Source organism: Syzygium oleosum, unplaced genomic scaffold (assembly GCF_021117445.2).
Source record: "Syzygium oleosum isolate NSW1041296 unplaced genomic scaffold, Sole_v2.1 Sole_v2.03, whole genome shotgun sequence".
Lineage (NCBI taxonomy): Eukaryota > Viridiplantae > Streptophyta > Magnoliopsida > Myrtales > Myrtaceae > Syzygium > Syzygium oleosum.
Window position 1 is genome coordinate 7,050,908 of NW_026607487.1, and position 16,973 is coordinate 7,067,880.

Sequence of the window (16,973 nt, forward strand, 5' to 3'; positions counted from 1 at the left end):
TGGGCCCCAGCCTTTGTAGACCAGGGTCAAGGCACTGAGTTATCGGGCTCGGTTCGGGTGGACCCAAGACTAGTGCCCATGCTTGTGCCTAGGAGTCAGGAATTCAGGCTTGAGACCTCAGTGCCTATGTTAGGTCATTAGCTACCCATGTGCAAGTCACTAGAGCCAATATTGTCATTTTCTTAGAAAATAACTTTCTGGAAAACATGTTCCAGAAATATCACATTGTTTACAAAACAAACGGATAAAAAAACGTTTTACATATAATTAAAAACCAATAAATACAAATCATTTAACACACATTTCGAATTGGGGTCATTTTTATTTTAATAGTCAATTAAAGAAAGTAATAGATAGACCTCATTTAATAACAAGATGCAATTTGCCATTAAAAAGAAAATAACAAGATACGAATTTATAATAATGGTCTATCTGTAGTTATTTCACACTATCAAAACGAAAGCCCATGCCTACACAGCCGTACTAAAATTCAAATGCTACCTTAATGCACGGATGAAAAGCTTGCTTAAACCCAACTCGGAAGTTCGGTCACGAGAAGAATTAGCATTCCGCGATGCGTTTTTTTAGGTATCACGGCCCTATTTTAAATATGTCGTAAATTAATTTCCTAAGCATGTGCGATAATCTTTTGTTTCAGAATTAAATAAAGAAGTGCATTGGCCAAACTCCTCTGAGGCAGAAAATGTGGATGTCGGGCCTTAGCATGTCCCCAAGGGTTACACCCGGTCCACGAGGTGTAAAAATGAAGTTGGGTATTGCCGGGGTTGGGGCAATAAAAAAATTCTGATCCAATAGAGGGGATTAGGACGTGTAAGTACCGGCGCATTAAAATAAGGAACGCAATTAGGCTTATCTTAACCCGGTGGACCTCGGAAGATTGATGAAACGATGGAGGCAAACATTTGCCAGATTCGCAGGGGACAAACGAAGAATGAGCAAGACTAGACAGCCCTTTGGGTGGGTAGTATTTGTCTGGTCAGGAGGAAGTGAATGAGAGGGGACTACACAATACTCAATCCCTATTGTGGTGATCATCTGAATGTCATCCGTTAATGGCAGGTTGGACTGTATTATCCTTAATTTGGCCTGGTTGGTTTTCCTGTCTGGTTTTTTTCCTTGAAAGACGTTTTCCCGGCTGGGGCCGAGATAAAATGATCGGTCGAACGACTTGTCGTGGTCCCGTTTCGCAACAGTGCAACTTCCCTATGCACCATGGCAATCGAGGCTCGCCACGATTCCATGACAAGCAAGTCTTAAGGTCACCCACATGACGAAAACACGACAACATGAAGGCAGTCGGGATAAATTCGTAAGAAACCGTAGATTCGACGAGTCCTTGTGTTTCTTTCGAGTGAATCGTTTACGTTATCACCTTGGAGAGAGGACATGAATAGACACGGATCGATACAAATTATAATGCGAAGATCTCATCTTTCTATGAAGTTTCGTTTTCGACGACATAATTGCCTAAGTTCTCGGGCAACGCAGCTGGTTAGGAACTACGACTCCTGGCTTCTCTTCTGATGTGGATGGATTCCGACATCGAAGACGACCCAGGTCCTGAGTAGGTTTCCATGTTCGGACTATAGAGAATGCTTGATGACATGAGCTGAGACAGTGACAGGTCACGTAAAACAGACATTAGTCGCAATCTTGTCTGGAAGGGAGAGTGCACATGAACGAGAGCCTCAGATCCACACAACCTCGGTCTTATTCTAGGCAACTGCACTGTCGTTACTGAAATGTTTTGTAGTTTATAGTTTATAGAATAGCGGCCATGTTCAACTGAGAAGAAAAGGGCATCCTCCAGGACAAATGCAGGACACAGATTTCATCATGGTGCTATTACCCTTACACTGGCTTACAAACATTTCGACTGAACCTAATCGAAGCGCTTCGCCTCCGAAAATCCGGTGCCACACTTCTTTTTCTCCTGTCTCTCTAAGATCAATCCCGATACTGCCTTCAGGCAAAACATAGGAGGCCAATATAGAGGTAAAAAGAACGAGAGCACGATTTGAAGATGCTCCCTTTCTTCCTCATTAATAACCACGGTAGCCCATCGCGTTCATTCGAGAGCGGATGTTGTGATGATCATAAATTGGGTTTCCGTAATCGACCGGCTTTATTACCGTTGCTTCACGCCTTGCCTCCTGTTCTTGAACTGCCCCGAAGATTACCTCGTTGGTTTTCTCGAAGCTCTGCTCGTAGTACGTATGAGGGATGGATGAATGATAGCGGTGATGATGCTGCTGTTTCTGCGGATGGCGACCGAGATCTCCGTCCCATCCGTTGTAGAAAGCTCGACTCTGTCTCAGATGATGCATCTTTTCCGCATCTTTGGACATGAAAGGATATGTTTTCTTCGGAGTTTGATCCCTAGTTTCGATTGAAGGTGGCTCGTCTCCATCCGGTATCACAAAACTCTCCTGCACCGGCCAAGCATTCGGATGCTTTTGCTGTTGATAGTACTGCTGCTCGTGCAAAGGCTGATAGTCAATTGACTTCTTGCGCAGACTAGGGAAAACTCCTCCCATTATCTCCAGAGCAGATGATCTAGTGCTCATAAGAAGCTTAAATAGGGATCCAAAGAACCCTTCTTCTTGCTTCTCCTGTTCATATTCGCTTGGGATTAGAGGTTGCCTAAATGATTTCGAAGGCTTCTGATATGGACTGGGTGGACTGTCTTTCATTTCAGACTGATCCTTCAAAGGCATAAGACAAAATATTAAACATGTATACCACATCAGATTTCTCAAGAGGCACTTGGGCTAAAGCTTCTGCAGCCACGTGATCAAGAAGTCAAATAACTGAGCATTAACCCAGCTTTAACATTGTGGCATAGCCCATTCTCATACATCAACCTACTTTATCCTATTAAAATGAGAAACGACGTCGTCCAATTACTAGTCAATATAATTAATGCAGAGAGCTCTCCCCCTAGGAATCCTTATCACACCAACATAAAGATGAGTTTGGCGAAATGATAGAAGCATCAAGTTTAGAATAAAATTGCATCATAGGGAATGGATCCTCTTCTTTTCCCCCAAATATATTCAAATGCATAAAAGAATGTAGCTAAATACTCACATTTTGGGATGACACAATCGTGCTCACTCTATATTGAAGCAAAGCCAGCATGTAACCGAAGAAACCTGCTCCAAGCAGCACTGCAAACCCTGTAATGTTTAAAGACGCTACATTAGCATCCACTCAGTGAAGTATAACCATACTCTTGAATGTGAAGTGATTCATTTACCAAGAGGAAAACCACTGTCATATTGATATGCACAGTCATCAAAATGGAGATGAATTTCCCTGATAGCACGATTTCCTCTGTCTATGACAAGTAAGGAGCAACTGCTTCCTATGTAGACGACATCAAAATCATCAGAGAACTTAGCATCTTCACTCGGGCCATCAACATGGCCGCCTCCCTTCCCCCATTTCCCTCCTGCAATTGTTGTAACCCCTGTACAAATAAAATTAGACAAAAATGCAAAATAAATACAAGTCTTAGAGTATATAAAGAAGATTCAGCATGACAAATAATTGACAGCTAGGACTTATATAGACATGGAAAAGGTCCAACTTTGAAGATAATTTAGTCGCATATTCACTCAGGTTTGCAGGTACACTGAAAGTAATGCATATCACACTTGCCTGAATCACTGATTTTTCTGATGGCCATATTCATGGTATCTGCAATGTAAATGTTCCCTTTGTCATCTACGGTAAGGCCTTTTGGATGGTTCATCTTAGCTTCTCTGGGCTTTCCATCTACATGCCCAGCATATCCAGCCGGTGAACCCGCAACCAGTTTCGGTCTGCTGTCTGCGTTTTTTTTTCCCAGATGAGTGTATGGTTAAATCACCACAAAACACTAAAAGCAGCAAAAATTAACAACTACAAACAGGAGCTTATGGGGAAAAAGAGACATTAGAAAGAGTGCATGGGGGAAAATTTAGCAACAATTCGAAGGCGGACAGCCTGAAATAAATTGGAGTGTGCATCAGTCCTTGCCTTACCGAAAAGAAAGTTTTGAGCACATGAGTTTGTAAGATTAGTCTTCCAACTTTCGAGTGACGGAGAAAGTTGCACCAAATTTCATTCCCATCATATGGATTTTATTTGAGAACTTTTACCAGACAAGACAACTGGTTTCCCAAGGAAACAAAAGGAACAGCTTGCTACGCGATATGGAAGACCATTTAGCAAAGGAAGAGATAAGATGTGCTTACTCGTCGCATTGAACTATCTAAATTTAAGCAGACAAGTAAACCCGAGAGCATCTACAGTGACCCAAATGAACCAAATCAATCAACATTTGAGCAACGAGCGTCACTCTGAGTAAATGCTACTTACAGAGATAACTCATCAGTTACAACCAAAGCAGAGAATTGGAAGTATCTACACAACGAATGACTTAAACGCAACCTAGTTAGATGAATTCACTCACATAACGAGAGAGATGACGACATTCTGTAGAGGTTGCTACTAGCAGAGTCTAGAATGAGCAGCTCTCCACTGGGCAGCACTTCAACCGAGTGAGGCTCGATGCCGAGCTTGCTCCCATCGAACACCGTCTCCACCGTGTACCCGCTCTCGAACTTCATCATCGGACGCCCAGCAATGGCTGCACATTACGTGTCCCCCCACTCAAACCACACGCGAAATCTCAGGAAAAAAAAAAAAGAAGAAGAAGAGCAAAGGAACAAAAGGCACCACGCAAAGCAAAGATCAAGATCCGGCACCTGTCTTGGTGGTGGCCCTGGCCCTCACCGACGACAGCCACTTCACCAGCGCAGCCGCAACGTTCGAGAAGATCCCTTGAACAATCTCTGCACAAACGCACCAACCCCACTTTACACACAGCCGCATTCCCAAAAATAAGCAGAACCCACCTCGGGAAATGAGCAGATCGAGCCGATGAGCCCGCTCCGAGCTCAAAAGAGAGGCACCCACGTCCCGCTCCGAGCTCAAAACAGAGCAAAACCGAAGCCCCGCTTAGCTCGAGGAACTCACTCGCGGGCGAAGAGGTCGGGGCCGCGGAAGCGGCGCCGAACAGCAGCAGGAGCGCGAGGCCCAGCACCACCACCAGATTCCTCGCCATGGTACGACGGGCTCAAAGCTCACTCCCTCTCCGCACCGAAGCACCACCTCGGGAACTGCAGATTCCAGCCCCAGCTCATAGCATTGCCGAAAGTGCACCCAGAAAGGGGGAGCCACCTCTTCTTGATCAGGATGCGAAGAAGAACAGTGCTTGCTTTTGAGGGTAGAGAGACGGGAGTGTTGTGGAGAGAGAGATGGTGATGGAGACGAAAGAGACGAAAGGCGAGAGGGAAAAGGAAAGAGGGAAAAGGCGAGAATCATATGCTCGAGATTAATGTCTTAAATCTCGATAGATTGTATTAATTATTAGAGGTTCATGATTGTTTAATTCAAGAACCAAACCAACCTAACCCCTGTTTTGCCCCGTTTCGACCCTTTTGTTGTTTTTTTCCCCCTCTCACGAGGCGGCCCTCGTGTTCGGGCCTAATTCCCTTAAAAAGCACCGGCTCGCGAAAAAAAAAAAAAAAACAGGCCGAGTTCGGGTCGGGTATCCCCGAAACCCCTTTCTTCTCCCGTCTTGCAAGAAAGCACCGACTTTCGGTGGGTACCCGAACTTGGCCTTGGATTCCCGTCCGATGGTGCCGTTCGAGATTCGACATGTCATTTCACATGTACTCGGCGAAAACTTGATGGGAACTTGGTGATAGTTTGTGTCTTTTTTATGTGACGGGAAAAGATTGGGTTAAAAGCTAAATTTTTTTTGCTTTTTTACAAAATAAAAATAAAGTTTAGGGGAAAAATTAAGACAAGTTGGGCCTAATTCCCTTAAAAAGGCACCGACCGGTGAAAAAATATCAAGTTTAGGTCAGGGGGTCCCGATTCCGACCCCGAAACCATTTTTCTCTCGTCTCGTAAGAAAGCATCGGCTTTCAATCGGTACCCGAACTTGGCGCCGTCAGTGTTTCCGTCCGACGGTGCCGTTAAAGATTCGACGTGTCGTTCCACGTGCGCTCGGCAAAAAGTTTTGATGGGAACTCGACGAGGGTCGGACTCACATACCGACGGCAAGTTTGCGTTTTTCTTCTCCCTTTTTATCGAGACGGAAAAAGTTTGGATCGGATTCGGGGGCCCGAGCTAAAAAATTTCCGCCTTTCTACGAACCCCAAAAAAAAAAAAATCTAGGCGAGAACTAGAACCCGAATTAAAGTTGGCGGCTTTTTGCGAGACGCGAAAAAAAAATATTTTTAGGGCGAAATCAAGAGTCGAGTTAGAATCGATGCCTTTCTAAGGGAGCTAGGTGTTTCATTTTGTCACAAGTTCTGTAACCGAATTTTCCGACATGCCATGCCAACCATCAATTGCGAGTATGCAAAGTCCTTTCCTACACCGACAGCGGACCTAATGAAAATCCTAATCGATTTCCGCCATCTACGTATATTTTAATCGTACGTCGATGTTGTGAATGTCGCTATTCTTCTTATTATTATTATGATTGAAAGTTTTGGTTTTTAAGGTGAGAGGACTGTACGGTACGTGGCCCTTACCATCTTTGAAGCATCGGCCTTTTGTTCTGTAGCTGTTGGTGGTTCCACCGGGCGGTCAACGCACCTCCTCCCGTTGCAATTTTGGCATCGTGTGCACCATCGTTTTTTACGTGGGAAGGCGTCCTCCTTTCGAGCTATTCTTGACTAGCAATGTCGGGGACACGACATTTATCGATCCATGGCGCATCCATGATTTCTCGAGGTGCCGGCTTTCGCGATCGATGGTCGCTGAATCGAAACGCAATATATATAGGCGGTTTGATCGGAAAAAATTTTCGAAAGTTTGTACGTCGCATCATTATCTATCGAAAATTGCGATAGGAATGGGGGGTGCTTATGATGGATAATAATTGGGATTGGAGCATGGGTCCCTCGAGGCATCATACAAACGCCTAGGGTTTTAAGACACTTTTCGAGTGTCGAATTCCTATGCAATGATCTGGTCCTTGAGGCATTTCGTTGCTATCTAGTCCTATTACTTGCCTGAATTACCCAATCGAGTCCTGTCATTATTGTCGTCGGCAATTATATCAGATTTATGATGCGACATTATTGATCCTGTGGAATTATGTCATCGATTAAGCAAGCCATGTTAATGTAAAAAAGATTAAAAAAAAGAGAGGCAAAAAGGTGAAAAAGACACGCACCCATGTTAGTATTCAGTTAGTTAGGGCGTCTTGGGATTGTGTGTATTTGGCCTTGCTTGGTCGGGTTCGATTCCATTTGACACTTGTGATTTAAGTGGGGAAATTTATGGCGGTGGAGTTCTTGTCTTAGTCTCTCCCAGAGGAATAGTCGTGGTGCGCTTAATTTGGAGGACAGCTTCGGTTACCAAAAAAAAAAAAAAAAAAGGTGAAAAAGACAGAGAACGAGGAGAGGCATCGCATTGCTATCCCTCCGCCCTCCGTGAAGGGCGATGGACGGTCCTATTAAAGGTTAGCCGGTGGTTGCGACGCTCGTCCCCGAACACTACTTGTCAGGGTCGGTGGACCCTTAAGAACACCGGGTCGGCTAATCACCTCGCAAGCATCGTGCTCTGGTTGATTTATCACCTCGCCGCCCTCGAGCGGGGGCAGACAACCCTCCCCCCTTTCTCTGTGCACTTCTCTTGCTTTACCTTTTGGGACTGTGTGCTAATGTGACTTGCCACGTTAGTGACACATCAAAATCATTTGGTAACTCCTGTTACATTACTCGTGCCAGTAACAAAAGCCGATAGAGCCGTTGACGTGAAATGACATCAGGATCTAATTGTACAAATTGAGGGGGCAGAGTTACATAGCGCCAAGGAAGAGATAATGACGGTGGAAATCTTAAAACTTGTGTCGATTGTCACTTAGTCCTAAAACTTTTCTTGAGTTATTTGTCATAGAAGTTGTCGCTGTCTTTCAAATTTGTCCTTCCATTAGCTCTTTCACCTTTTTTTCCGTTGGCAGGTCTGTCTGTTGAGTGCCGGAGCTTGTTAAAGCCCACACAGCTCGTCCCGGGTAAGCGAAGGGTCGCCCCGACTGCCCCGGCGACCGAATCAGAGAGCTTGGTTACGGCGTCTTTCAAACCCAAAATGAACGGTGTTCTGTGCCGAAATTACCGAAACGAAAATTTTATCAAAAGAACGAACCTGACAAAAAATGCTCATCGCGAGGACGGCAGCACCGTCGGCGGCCCGGCAAAAACGGTTTCGGAAGTAAAGTGACGGATCGACACGAGTTTTGCTGCGGGAAACAGCAATATCGGGGAAGCGATTGCACATTGCCTAAGAATCAAGGGACCAGAAAGTCCTACTCAACCGTCTCGAGCGTCAGAAGACCAGCGGGTAGAGGCCAATTCTCACGCATCAGTTCGAGCCTCTTGCTGATCTGGTATGGGGGGGGGGGGGGGATTAAACAAAGGGAAAACAAGAATTCTCCGAGGAGGAAAAGCACGTGCTTAGGACGGGGGGTGAGTTGTTTTGGTACGGCATTCCCATCGTTATCAAATGGTCTTATCTTAATACCCTTCTTGGCATTAGAATAGCAGCAGCATCCGCAAGATCTAGCAGGGGATAGAGACGCCATAAATTTAATCTCGTGGGGGAAGGGGTGACAATGATGGCGACACACATGCTCCCGTCTTGCAAGGCTATTATAGCTGGCTTTTGGTGGTGGTGGTCTCGAACTTGGGTTTTTTTTCTCCAAGTTGGAGAGGTAGGCTTTGAATGTAACATGAATGCTGGTCTAAGTAATGTTGGCGTGGCGTTTCCTAGCAAAATAATTAATGGACCATTGAGATCCCTTGGCCTTCTCAGATTTGGAGGAATGCCAGCCAAAAAGAACCGAACACCCTGATTTCAGCTCCTTTCTCTCTCTCTCTCTTCCGCCCCCTCTGCCGCCATGCTCGCTCACCTCGATCGCCGCCATGCTCGCTCGCTGCGTGCCGACCTCATGTGCCGCCTCCGTTTGCCTGTCACTTCGTTGCCCCTCCTCTCTCTCTCTCCACGTCCTTTAATTTGGAGCTTTCGTATAGGGATATCTATGCACCGGTTAAAGGAATGTAGTGACTGCCACCCTTTTTAATTGATACTAGAAGTGGTATAATTTTCGTACGGCTTCCATGGCATTTGGGTTTTCGCTTCGCTTTCATGGATGTGGGTGCGATGGTGTTCAGGGTGTGATTGCAAGCTTGTGCCCAAGTGCAAGAATCGAGTGAGTGTGCTTTGGATTCGTCGTTGTTTGCGAAAGTTTGATGATAAAACTATCACGGAAGAGAGGCATCAAATCTTCTGATTTCGAAATGTTGAATCATTATACTAAAGAAAGTAGAGCATGAGTACTCAACCGCTAGAGCAAAGAAAAAGAAAAAGCTCAATCATTTGCCCTCTTCAAACACGGATCCTCCCATCTCACAAATTGAAACCATTTATTTTCATCAAGAATGCCATATGATGAGCAAGCAAGCAGCTAAAGAGATTACCAGCTAAAAAACATCTACATTGTCTATAAATTTCGAGTAACACAGAGAAAAGGAGACCAAGTGTTTTTGGGTTCGTAGGTGCTGCATTATGGGAATTGGTGTTCTAGGGGTTTTGCAATTGCCTTTGATTTGGACCAAGATGCCATTTTTCCTTCTCCTTTCCAATTCATTTTGTCTGCCTTTGCGACCATGGAATGAGGATGGGGTCAATCTCCAGAGAGGTCGCGAGCCAAAAAGAGAGAGACAAGGACACAAATCGTGGGCTGGTCGATGGGAAAAGCAAGCTGACGACCAGGCAGTGCTACGGGAACTGGGACAGAGGGCGGCGGTGATTGAAGATGGAGGAGAGAGAGAAACAATGAGAGATTAGGGTTTGATAAGAAGAAATTTATCCCCAGTTTGTTAGTTTAGGGCAAATAAATTGGGACGTTATAAAAGTTTCGACATTGAAATAAGCGCCTTACAAAACTAATAACATTTCTAGTGTTGTTTTCCCCTTCTTTAGCATTTTGGGATTTATGTGATTATAGTACACATGGTGACTACTACTTATATGTGTCTCGAGACCCAGCAGGCCAGGCTTGAGACCCAGAATTTGGACCCTGGTCCTCACGGTCCGGGCTCTTTTCCAAAAAAAGATGTTTCAATGTATTTCGATGATAAATATAGGGAAACGACATTTATCTTATCCACGAAAGGCAACTAAATACAAATAAATCGAATAATTTTTCTTAAGAATAACTTTCGTAAAAGTCATTTTCCACGAAACAATCCGACGCTTAGCTGCATCCAACTATTGTCTTCCCGGAAATGACCAACTTACCTGCTTTGCTTTCTTCGTCTTGTTTTTTTCCATCCATTTCTAATTTTACTTTCTTCATCACTCATTGGTAAAGCATTAGAGATGTGTAAACTACCAACAAATGGCTCGTTCCTTACTTTTGCCCCCACAAGTAAAGTGGAACGTTTTTACACAGCATGTGTGGCACGCGGGTCTTCGTATGTATCAAATGTAGGGGATCCTTGCTCATGGCTTCTTTAAGTTCACTAAAACCCTCTGAAGGAAGGATTCCTGACCGTCATTTATGGTCCCAGCTGGTCTCATCTTCTGTAGGGCTGTAAAACAACTTTTGAATGGCATGCTTCTTGAACCGTCGTCACCTCACTCTTTAATTCGTCGTTCAAAGTACCCGCTCTTTGATCTCGACAAGGTTTCCGCAGTCCCACTTTTCTCTTCTTCCTTGTGGAACATATCAGCAGTCAAGTTTCACACCAGGCATAGATCATTAGATCTTGAAAGAAACAATATTCCACACGCTTGTGCAGAGAGAGAGAGATTCTCTACCGGTTGTCATCTGATCGAGTCGCACATCCATCCTAGTATATGTTCCTCGGCGTTGTGGACATCCCTGGCATTTCTGTCACATAGTTAAAACAAGATAGATCTCAAGTTGCAATCTCTGTTTTCAATGACTAACCCCGAAGACATCCTCGTGCAGAAACTCGGTAGATAGGCTTGTTAAGCAAGAAAGCGCAACTGGGACAAGTCTTAGCCAAAATCATAACACTCCTGCTGCTAAGTATTTCTAAGGCTTATAATTGATGAACTGCAGATTCAGTCATAAACATGAACAATTTCCCCCAGAGCTCAATGCTTGACTTTGCTAGACCTTTACGAGGAAACAAATTGCTCGAAAATAACATCGTATGGAATTTTAATTGTTTCACCTGTACAAATCGATGGTGCCATTCATTAGTAGAGTCAAGCACTATGGACACCTATAATCAAAACAAATGGCACCACTTAAAAAACACAAAAACTCTTGTCACGATTTACAGGGACAAAAAATTTCATCTTTGCCCTACTTCCGTGTCGTTCGCCGTGGCTGCTTGCTCCTCGCAGACACACCAATGCAAAACAGGAGGAGTCTCCTCATTTGCCTATTTAACTAGAGCAACACCCAAAAGGCAACCTTCCACAATTCCCGGATGCCAATCCTTTCGAGCAGAGCAATAACAGTCAGCAAAAGAGAACCACATAATACTCCACCATTATGATTCAACTCAAACAAAACTTTCAAAAGAAACTTGTGATTGTGCGACATATCCAGCTTTCGGACATGAAGCATTGGCGAGGCCTTGAAGCAATTGCACAACGCCGGCAACATCATTGAGATAATATTTTGCCTTGCTTGGCTTCTGCCCCACCGTGCAGGCGAAAATTTCTGGTGTCACAGAAAGAGAGGGTCCAGAGACGGTGCTCAATATGCTCTCAAACATATCCTCATCAGATCTATCATCACCAATGCACATTACAAAGTCCGGTGGCTCGCCGCCATTAACCATTGTCATCAAAACCTTCTCCGCAACCAATCCTTTGCTTACTCCCTGCATATATAGCATTTTAGAGAGAGAGAGAGAGAGAGAGAGAGAGAGAGAGACAGAGAGACAGAGAGACAGAGACCTGAGGTTTGACCTCCACAATTTGCTGTCCCCTCTTGACTCTTGACAACTGCAGGTTCATTAGCAAGCACACTCTCCAGATGATTCAACAATTCCTTGGCTTGGCATGATCCAAAATCAGGGTCCGCATCCTGATGGTGCCACACCAAAGCACTCTCCTTGTACTCTATGCTTGAGCCATCAGTTGCCTCTGTGTATGATTTCATTATAGGTTCCACGGTATTCTTCCAATCAAGATCAGCAGCCAATGAACCGGTTTCCCACTCAGCTGCACTGTTCCACCTGCAGCAGAAAAGGAGCCAAAACCCTAAATGATGGGGAAACTATATTTGTAGCAAGAAATACATGAGATTCTGTTTTCCGCATACCTTATAAAATACCCATGCTCAGCAGCTATTCCGATCATCTCGCAAGAAGAAAGCCACTCACTTAATGATTTTCTCCCCCTCCCACTGATAATAAATACAGTGTTCTTTGGATCATTACAGAGAGTATTCAAAACAGCAAGGACTTCAGGGCCTGGCATTTTACTGATAGAAGCTTCAGGAACAACAGTGCCATCATAATCCAGAAATATAGCTCTTCTATTTGTCCTCCTATAAGAAGAGACTACGTGATCAGTTAATAACCTTCTGAAGCTGGGAGAAAGAGACAGAACTCTGAATCCCAATCCCAGACCAAATGCCCAGCACCGCTTCTTGTAATGATCTTGGCATGCTCTCTCCAGATCTTGTGCAAAGCTGCGTGCCCAATATGCCACATCATGAGTACTGACATATTTGTAATGTTTCTCGTGTCTTAATTGCTTCTCAGAAGTGCTCATGTTTATCGCTGAACTTAATGCATCAGCCACAGCATCAATGTCCCAAGGGTTGACCCTAATTGCTCCACTAAGAGAAGGCGAGCAACCAATGAACTCAGAAACGACAAGCATGCTTGTGCGGGGAGCATCCTTTGTTACGCCCAGTGCTTCCTCCATGCCTGGAGTTCCCTGCCTGCAGACAATATACTTGTAAGGAACTAAATTCATCCCATCCCTCACAGCATTCACTATGCAGCATTCTGCTACTGCATAATAGGCACTCTTCTCATAACGTGGAACGGGACGGTCAACTAAGACCACAGGCTCATAACCAGCGGCACCATAAGCTTCATTAATCCTTTTGGCAGTTAAATACGTCTCCCTTTTTGCTTCTTGGACATCTTTGCCTGATCCTCTGGCTGGATTCACAATTTGAACCAGGACTATTTTGCCACGTAATTGCGGATCGTGCTGCAAGAGTTGCTCCACAGCCAGTAGTTTTAGACTGATGCCCTTAAAAATATCCATGTCATCAACACCAAGGATAACTTTCTTCCCCTTGAACTGTTCTTGAATCTCCTTGACTTTGGTGGATGTAGCAGGAAGATTAAGGACAGATTCAAGCCGGCCCATGTGAACACCTACAGGCAAAATTTTGATATACACTGTCCGACCAAAATACTCCAGTCCAATATACCCTCGCTTAGATTCATAATCCAGGCCCAGCATTCTACTACAGCATGAAAGGAAATGGCGCGCATAATCAAATGTATGGAAACCTATAAGGTCGCAGTTCAGCAATCCCCTCAAAATATCATCCCGGACAGGCAACGTTCTGTATATTTCCGAAGAAGGAAAAGGACTGTGGAGGAAGAATCCGAGTTTGACTCGATGAAATCTCTTCCTTAGAAATGTGGGTAGGATCATAAGGTGATAATCATGAACCCAAACATAGTCATCGTCAGGACTTATGATTTCCATAACCTTGTCTGCAAAAATTTTGTTTGCAGATACATATGCTTGCCAAAGCAAACGGTCAAAACGCTCCCCATGGTCTGGACACATGGGAAGCATGTAATGGAAAAGGGGCCACAACTGTTGTTTGCAGAATTCAAGATAAAACTTTTTCTGAAGATCATGAGGCAGAAAAGTTGGAACACAATTGAACTCCTCCAACAATTTCTGAGCAACTTCTTCCTGCTCACTTACGTCTATTTCAACCTTGAGAGAACCCACATAAAGTATCTCAGTTTCAGATGAGAAACCATCCTTTAGTTGTAGTAATATTGAATCTTTATCTAAACAGAAACTCCACTTCTCTGTTTCCATATCCCTTTTAGCATGCAAAGGCAACATATTTGCAACTATGATTTTCCGCTCACGACAACTAGATGAAGTGGCATCAGAATCTCCATCAAGACTGCCATTACCATCCAAATCAGATATAATACCTGGCACCTTCATGACCCTTGGAAGAGCAAAAGGAGTTGGAACGATATCCAAAAGATCCCCAGTAGCCAGATCCGAGAAGTTTGTATAAGATCGTGATGCCATTAGAAGTAGAGAAGGAACGTCACTGATTCATACAGGCGAATCCTTCAATCGAAACAATATGAACGATTGTGCTGAAGCACAGAACAAAACCTACAAAAGAAAATGTGTCATGTAAACAAATAGCAGCAGATAAGCACCTCTATCATTCTCCCAGAATACAATTAAGTGACTTAAAACATCATATTGCGACAAAACAAAGTCCCACATATTGCCTTGATACTATTTGAAACTCCTACTCATCATTACAGGAATTGGTAACATCCGTCTCACGACGCCCAAAAGCCAGTCCCGCTCCCCCCAATGAAACAAAAAGGACAGAGGAGGAAGAAGAATGCTGTGGAGACAGCAAATTGCCTTTAAGTGTTCAAGGAAAAAAAACAAGCAAAGCAATAAGCCAAACTGTGCTCGTTGAAATAGAAAATGAGCAAGTCTAGAATTAAGGTCCTAACCACTGGACCAGATGTTCCAAATATGTCTGGCCAGCTACATAGTGTAAATATAATGACAACACATTGATGATAGAGAGGAAGCAGTGGTAGAAATTATCTAATTAGATTGACATTTCTAATGACACGTGCTAAGGGCATATCATATGCTTATCTCTGCAATGGAGTCATCAGTTAAGTCGTTCCTAGTAGTCAAATAACAATATATCAACTATTGCCAAAGACTCAATGAAACAGAAACGAGGCATTCTACCACTCACTTATCACAAGAGGCGAAACCCAAAGAGTTACCATCTCACAACTTGTAAAGCAGTCTCCAGTCAATCTCCTAAGGCATATCTCCTTGAAAGCATTCTTCCAACTCACAAAATTCTATTCACTAAAATTTATTGTCTATGTAGATAATTTATTTAGAAAAGCACAAACCGAGTTTCCGACCAAATTTGAGATTCATCTTATTTCTACATCCTATCCAACATTAGATCCATCAAGTCAACATAATCCCATTCACAACTGTTAGACATGAGTAAAAGTGATCCTAATAGATCACCTAGCAAATCCAACAAACTTTTTGAAAAGATACTTGCTCGGTAGAAGATATTTAAACTATTTCATAGTGTCATCTATGCTGGGATCAGGCCAAAAAAAGGACCCGCAAAAGAATGCATCCCCATACGATGTCATCAAACTTTCTTGACAGAAGAAAATTTCCCATTATACCACTACTGTCCATAAAGCTACTCGGATAAGAGTACTTTTTACGTTGCAACAAAATGAAAATCAATTAAAATCACAACATCCAATCACATGGAAACATGCACACAATCTGTGAGCATGCCTACACATTTGTGTGTGTGTGTGTTGGAGAGAGAGAGATCATGCTAAATGCGGGTAACAAGTATCTCATGTAACAAGACAGATGTAAAAGCATCACGCCAAACTATATGCATGCCTCATTTGCGTTCAAAAGTATTGTTCAACGGCCTTTAACAGCCGAAGCCAGTAAAGGGAAGATTCATGAACAATGAACCGACAAAACCTATCACAAATGTAAAAATAAGTTCATTTAACAGTTTCCAGAATATTTATATTATTCGAAAAGTTCCTCTAAGAATTTGTGGTGCATTGTTTCACGATCACTCACGAGTATTTAGATGTTTCTTCGTACTTCCAACTCGAGAAGAGGAAAAGATCAGAGAGAAACTATATCACCTGTCGGCATCGAAAACATCTAGAGGGATCAATTTCGGGAAGCCAGTGTTCACATTTGCAACCAAAACACAGTATAAGCAAGAAATCCAAACTGCCAAAGCCAAGCTCAAAAGCGAAGAGACTTCCCAAGAAGTTTAACCCTGGGAAGCATCACTAACCTAGGACATCATTGGCATGTCACTGAAAGGTATGCCTGTGTTGACTATAGAGACCAATAGAGGAGTCGGGAATTAAAGGCAAGAAACAGTAAAAACACTTCTGAAATGATACCTAGCACTGGAACCAGGAACAAAATCTGCTGGCCTTCCAAACAGAGATAAAAGAGAGAGAGAGAGAGTTGACAACCATTTAGAAGATTACACTTCCCAGAAGCAAGATACCCTCTATGTCTTACAATTACAATTATGGTATACGAATGCCCGAAATCTTGCAACGTAAATTAACTTTTGTTCTTTCCGACCAAAAAAAAGAATTAACTTTTGCTTTTTCAAGGGGAAAATCTCCGCATGTAACACTCACAAACGGGGTCGCAAATAAACCAAAAATAAACACAAACAGTAAGAAAATAGAAACAGCTTTCATACACAGACAGCAGCGCAGACACGAATCACTACACAAAACGTACTGCCCGCAATTCCCCGATCTCAGTAGTCTCAAAAGCAGATTGCGTAAAATTTCCAAACCTGAACAAATCCAAATCAAGCGTTCAAACGGCTAAAAAGTCTTCCGCAAAGGCGAGCATCACCCACCAAACCAAAAAGCCCGCCGCGACCCAGAACGCCGAGCGAAAACCAACTCGACAGAAACCGCGCATCATCACCATCACCCTCACCGAATTGGAATTCGCTGCCGAGCAACGAAGACACTAATCACGGACGCGCGCGCGCGCCGTCCCAAACGTTTCGGAGCAACCCCAAAGGGAGGCGCTCG

The 16,973-nt window shown here is 43.7% G+C and overlaps 2 protein-coding genes across 7 annotated transcripts; both read right to left on the reverse strand.

Annotated features, from left to right (window-relative positions):
• Positions 1-1,714: 1,714 nt before the first annotated feature.
• Positions 1,715-5,200, reverse strand: LOC115687489 (uncharacterized). Of its 6 annotated transcripts, none has more exons than XM_056310116.1 (7): positions 5,047-5,200; positions 4,776-4,862; positions 4,481-4,657; positions 3,685-3,855; positions 3,296-3,493; positions 3,112-3,200; positions 1,715-2,633 (listed from the first exon to the last, which is right to left on the reverse strand). In XM_056310116.1, exons 1-7 carry the CDS (start codon positions 5,132-5,134, stop codon positions 2,064-2,066), a joined length of 1,380 nt encoding a protein of 459 aa, XP_056166091.1. In that variant the 5' UTR covers positions 5,135-5,200; the 3' UTR covers positions 1,715-2,063. The 6 variants fall into 6 exon arrangements, with proteins under 6 accessions (XP_056166091.1, XP_056166089.1, XP_056166088.1 ...); XM_056310114.1 differs by having other exon boundaries at positions 1,715-2,720; XM_056310113.1 differs by having other exon boundaries at positions 1,715-2,726.
• Positions 5,201-11,253: 6,053 nt separating this feature from the next.
• On the reverse strand, positions 11,254-15,701 carry LOC115687457 (probable alpha,alpha-trehalose-phosphate synthase [UDP-forming] 9). The gene is given in 4 exon segments (XM_030613039.2): positions 11,254-11,954; positions 12,031-12,069; positions 12,071-12,311; positions 12,398-15,701. Coding segments are annotated over 4 exon segments (2,592 nt in total). The 5' UTR covers positions 14,386-15,701; the 3' UTR covers positions 11,254-11,630.
• Positions 15,702-16,973: the final 1,272 nt, after the last annotated feature.

Coding starts and splice junctions, on each gene's coding strand:
- LOC115687489 (XM_030613078.2), bottom strand. CDS start 5,134: ATGGCGAGGAATCTGGTGGTGGTGCTGGGCCTCGCGCTCCTGCTGCTG. Junction 3,494..3,684: donor CAGAAAAATCAGTGATTCAG/GCAAGTGTGATA, acceptor TTATTTGTACAG/GGGTTACAACAATTGCAGGA. Junction 3,201..3,280: donor TGACAGTGGTTTTCCTCTTG/GTAAATGAATCA, acceptor TAAACATTACAG/GGTTTGCAGTGCTGCTTGGA.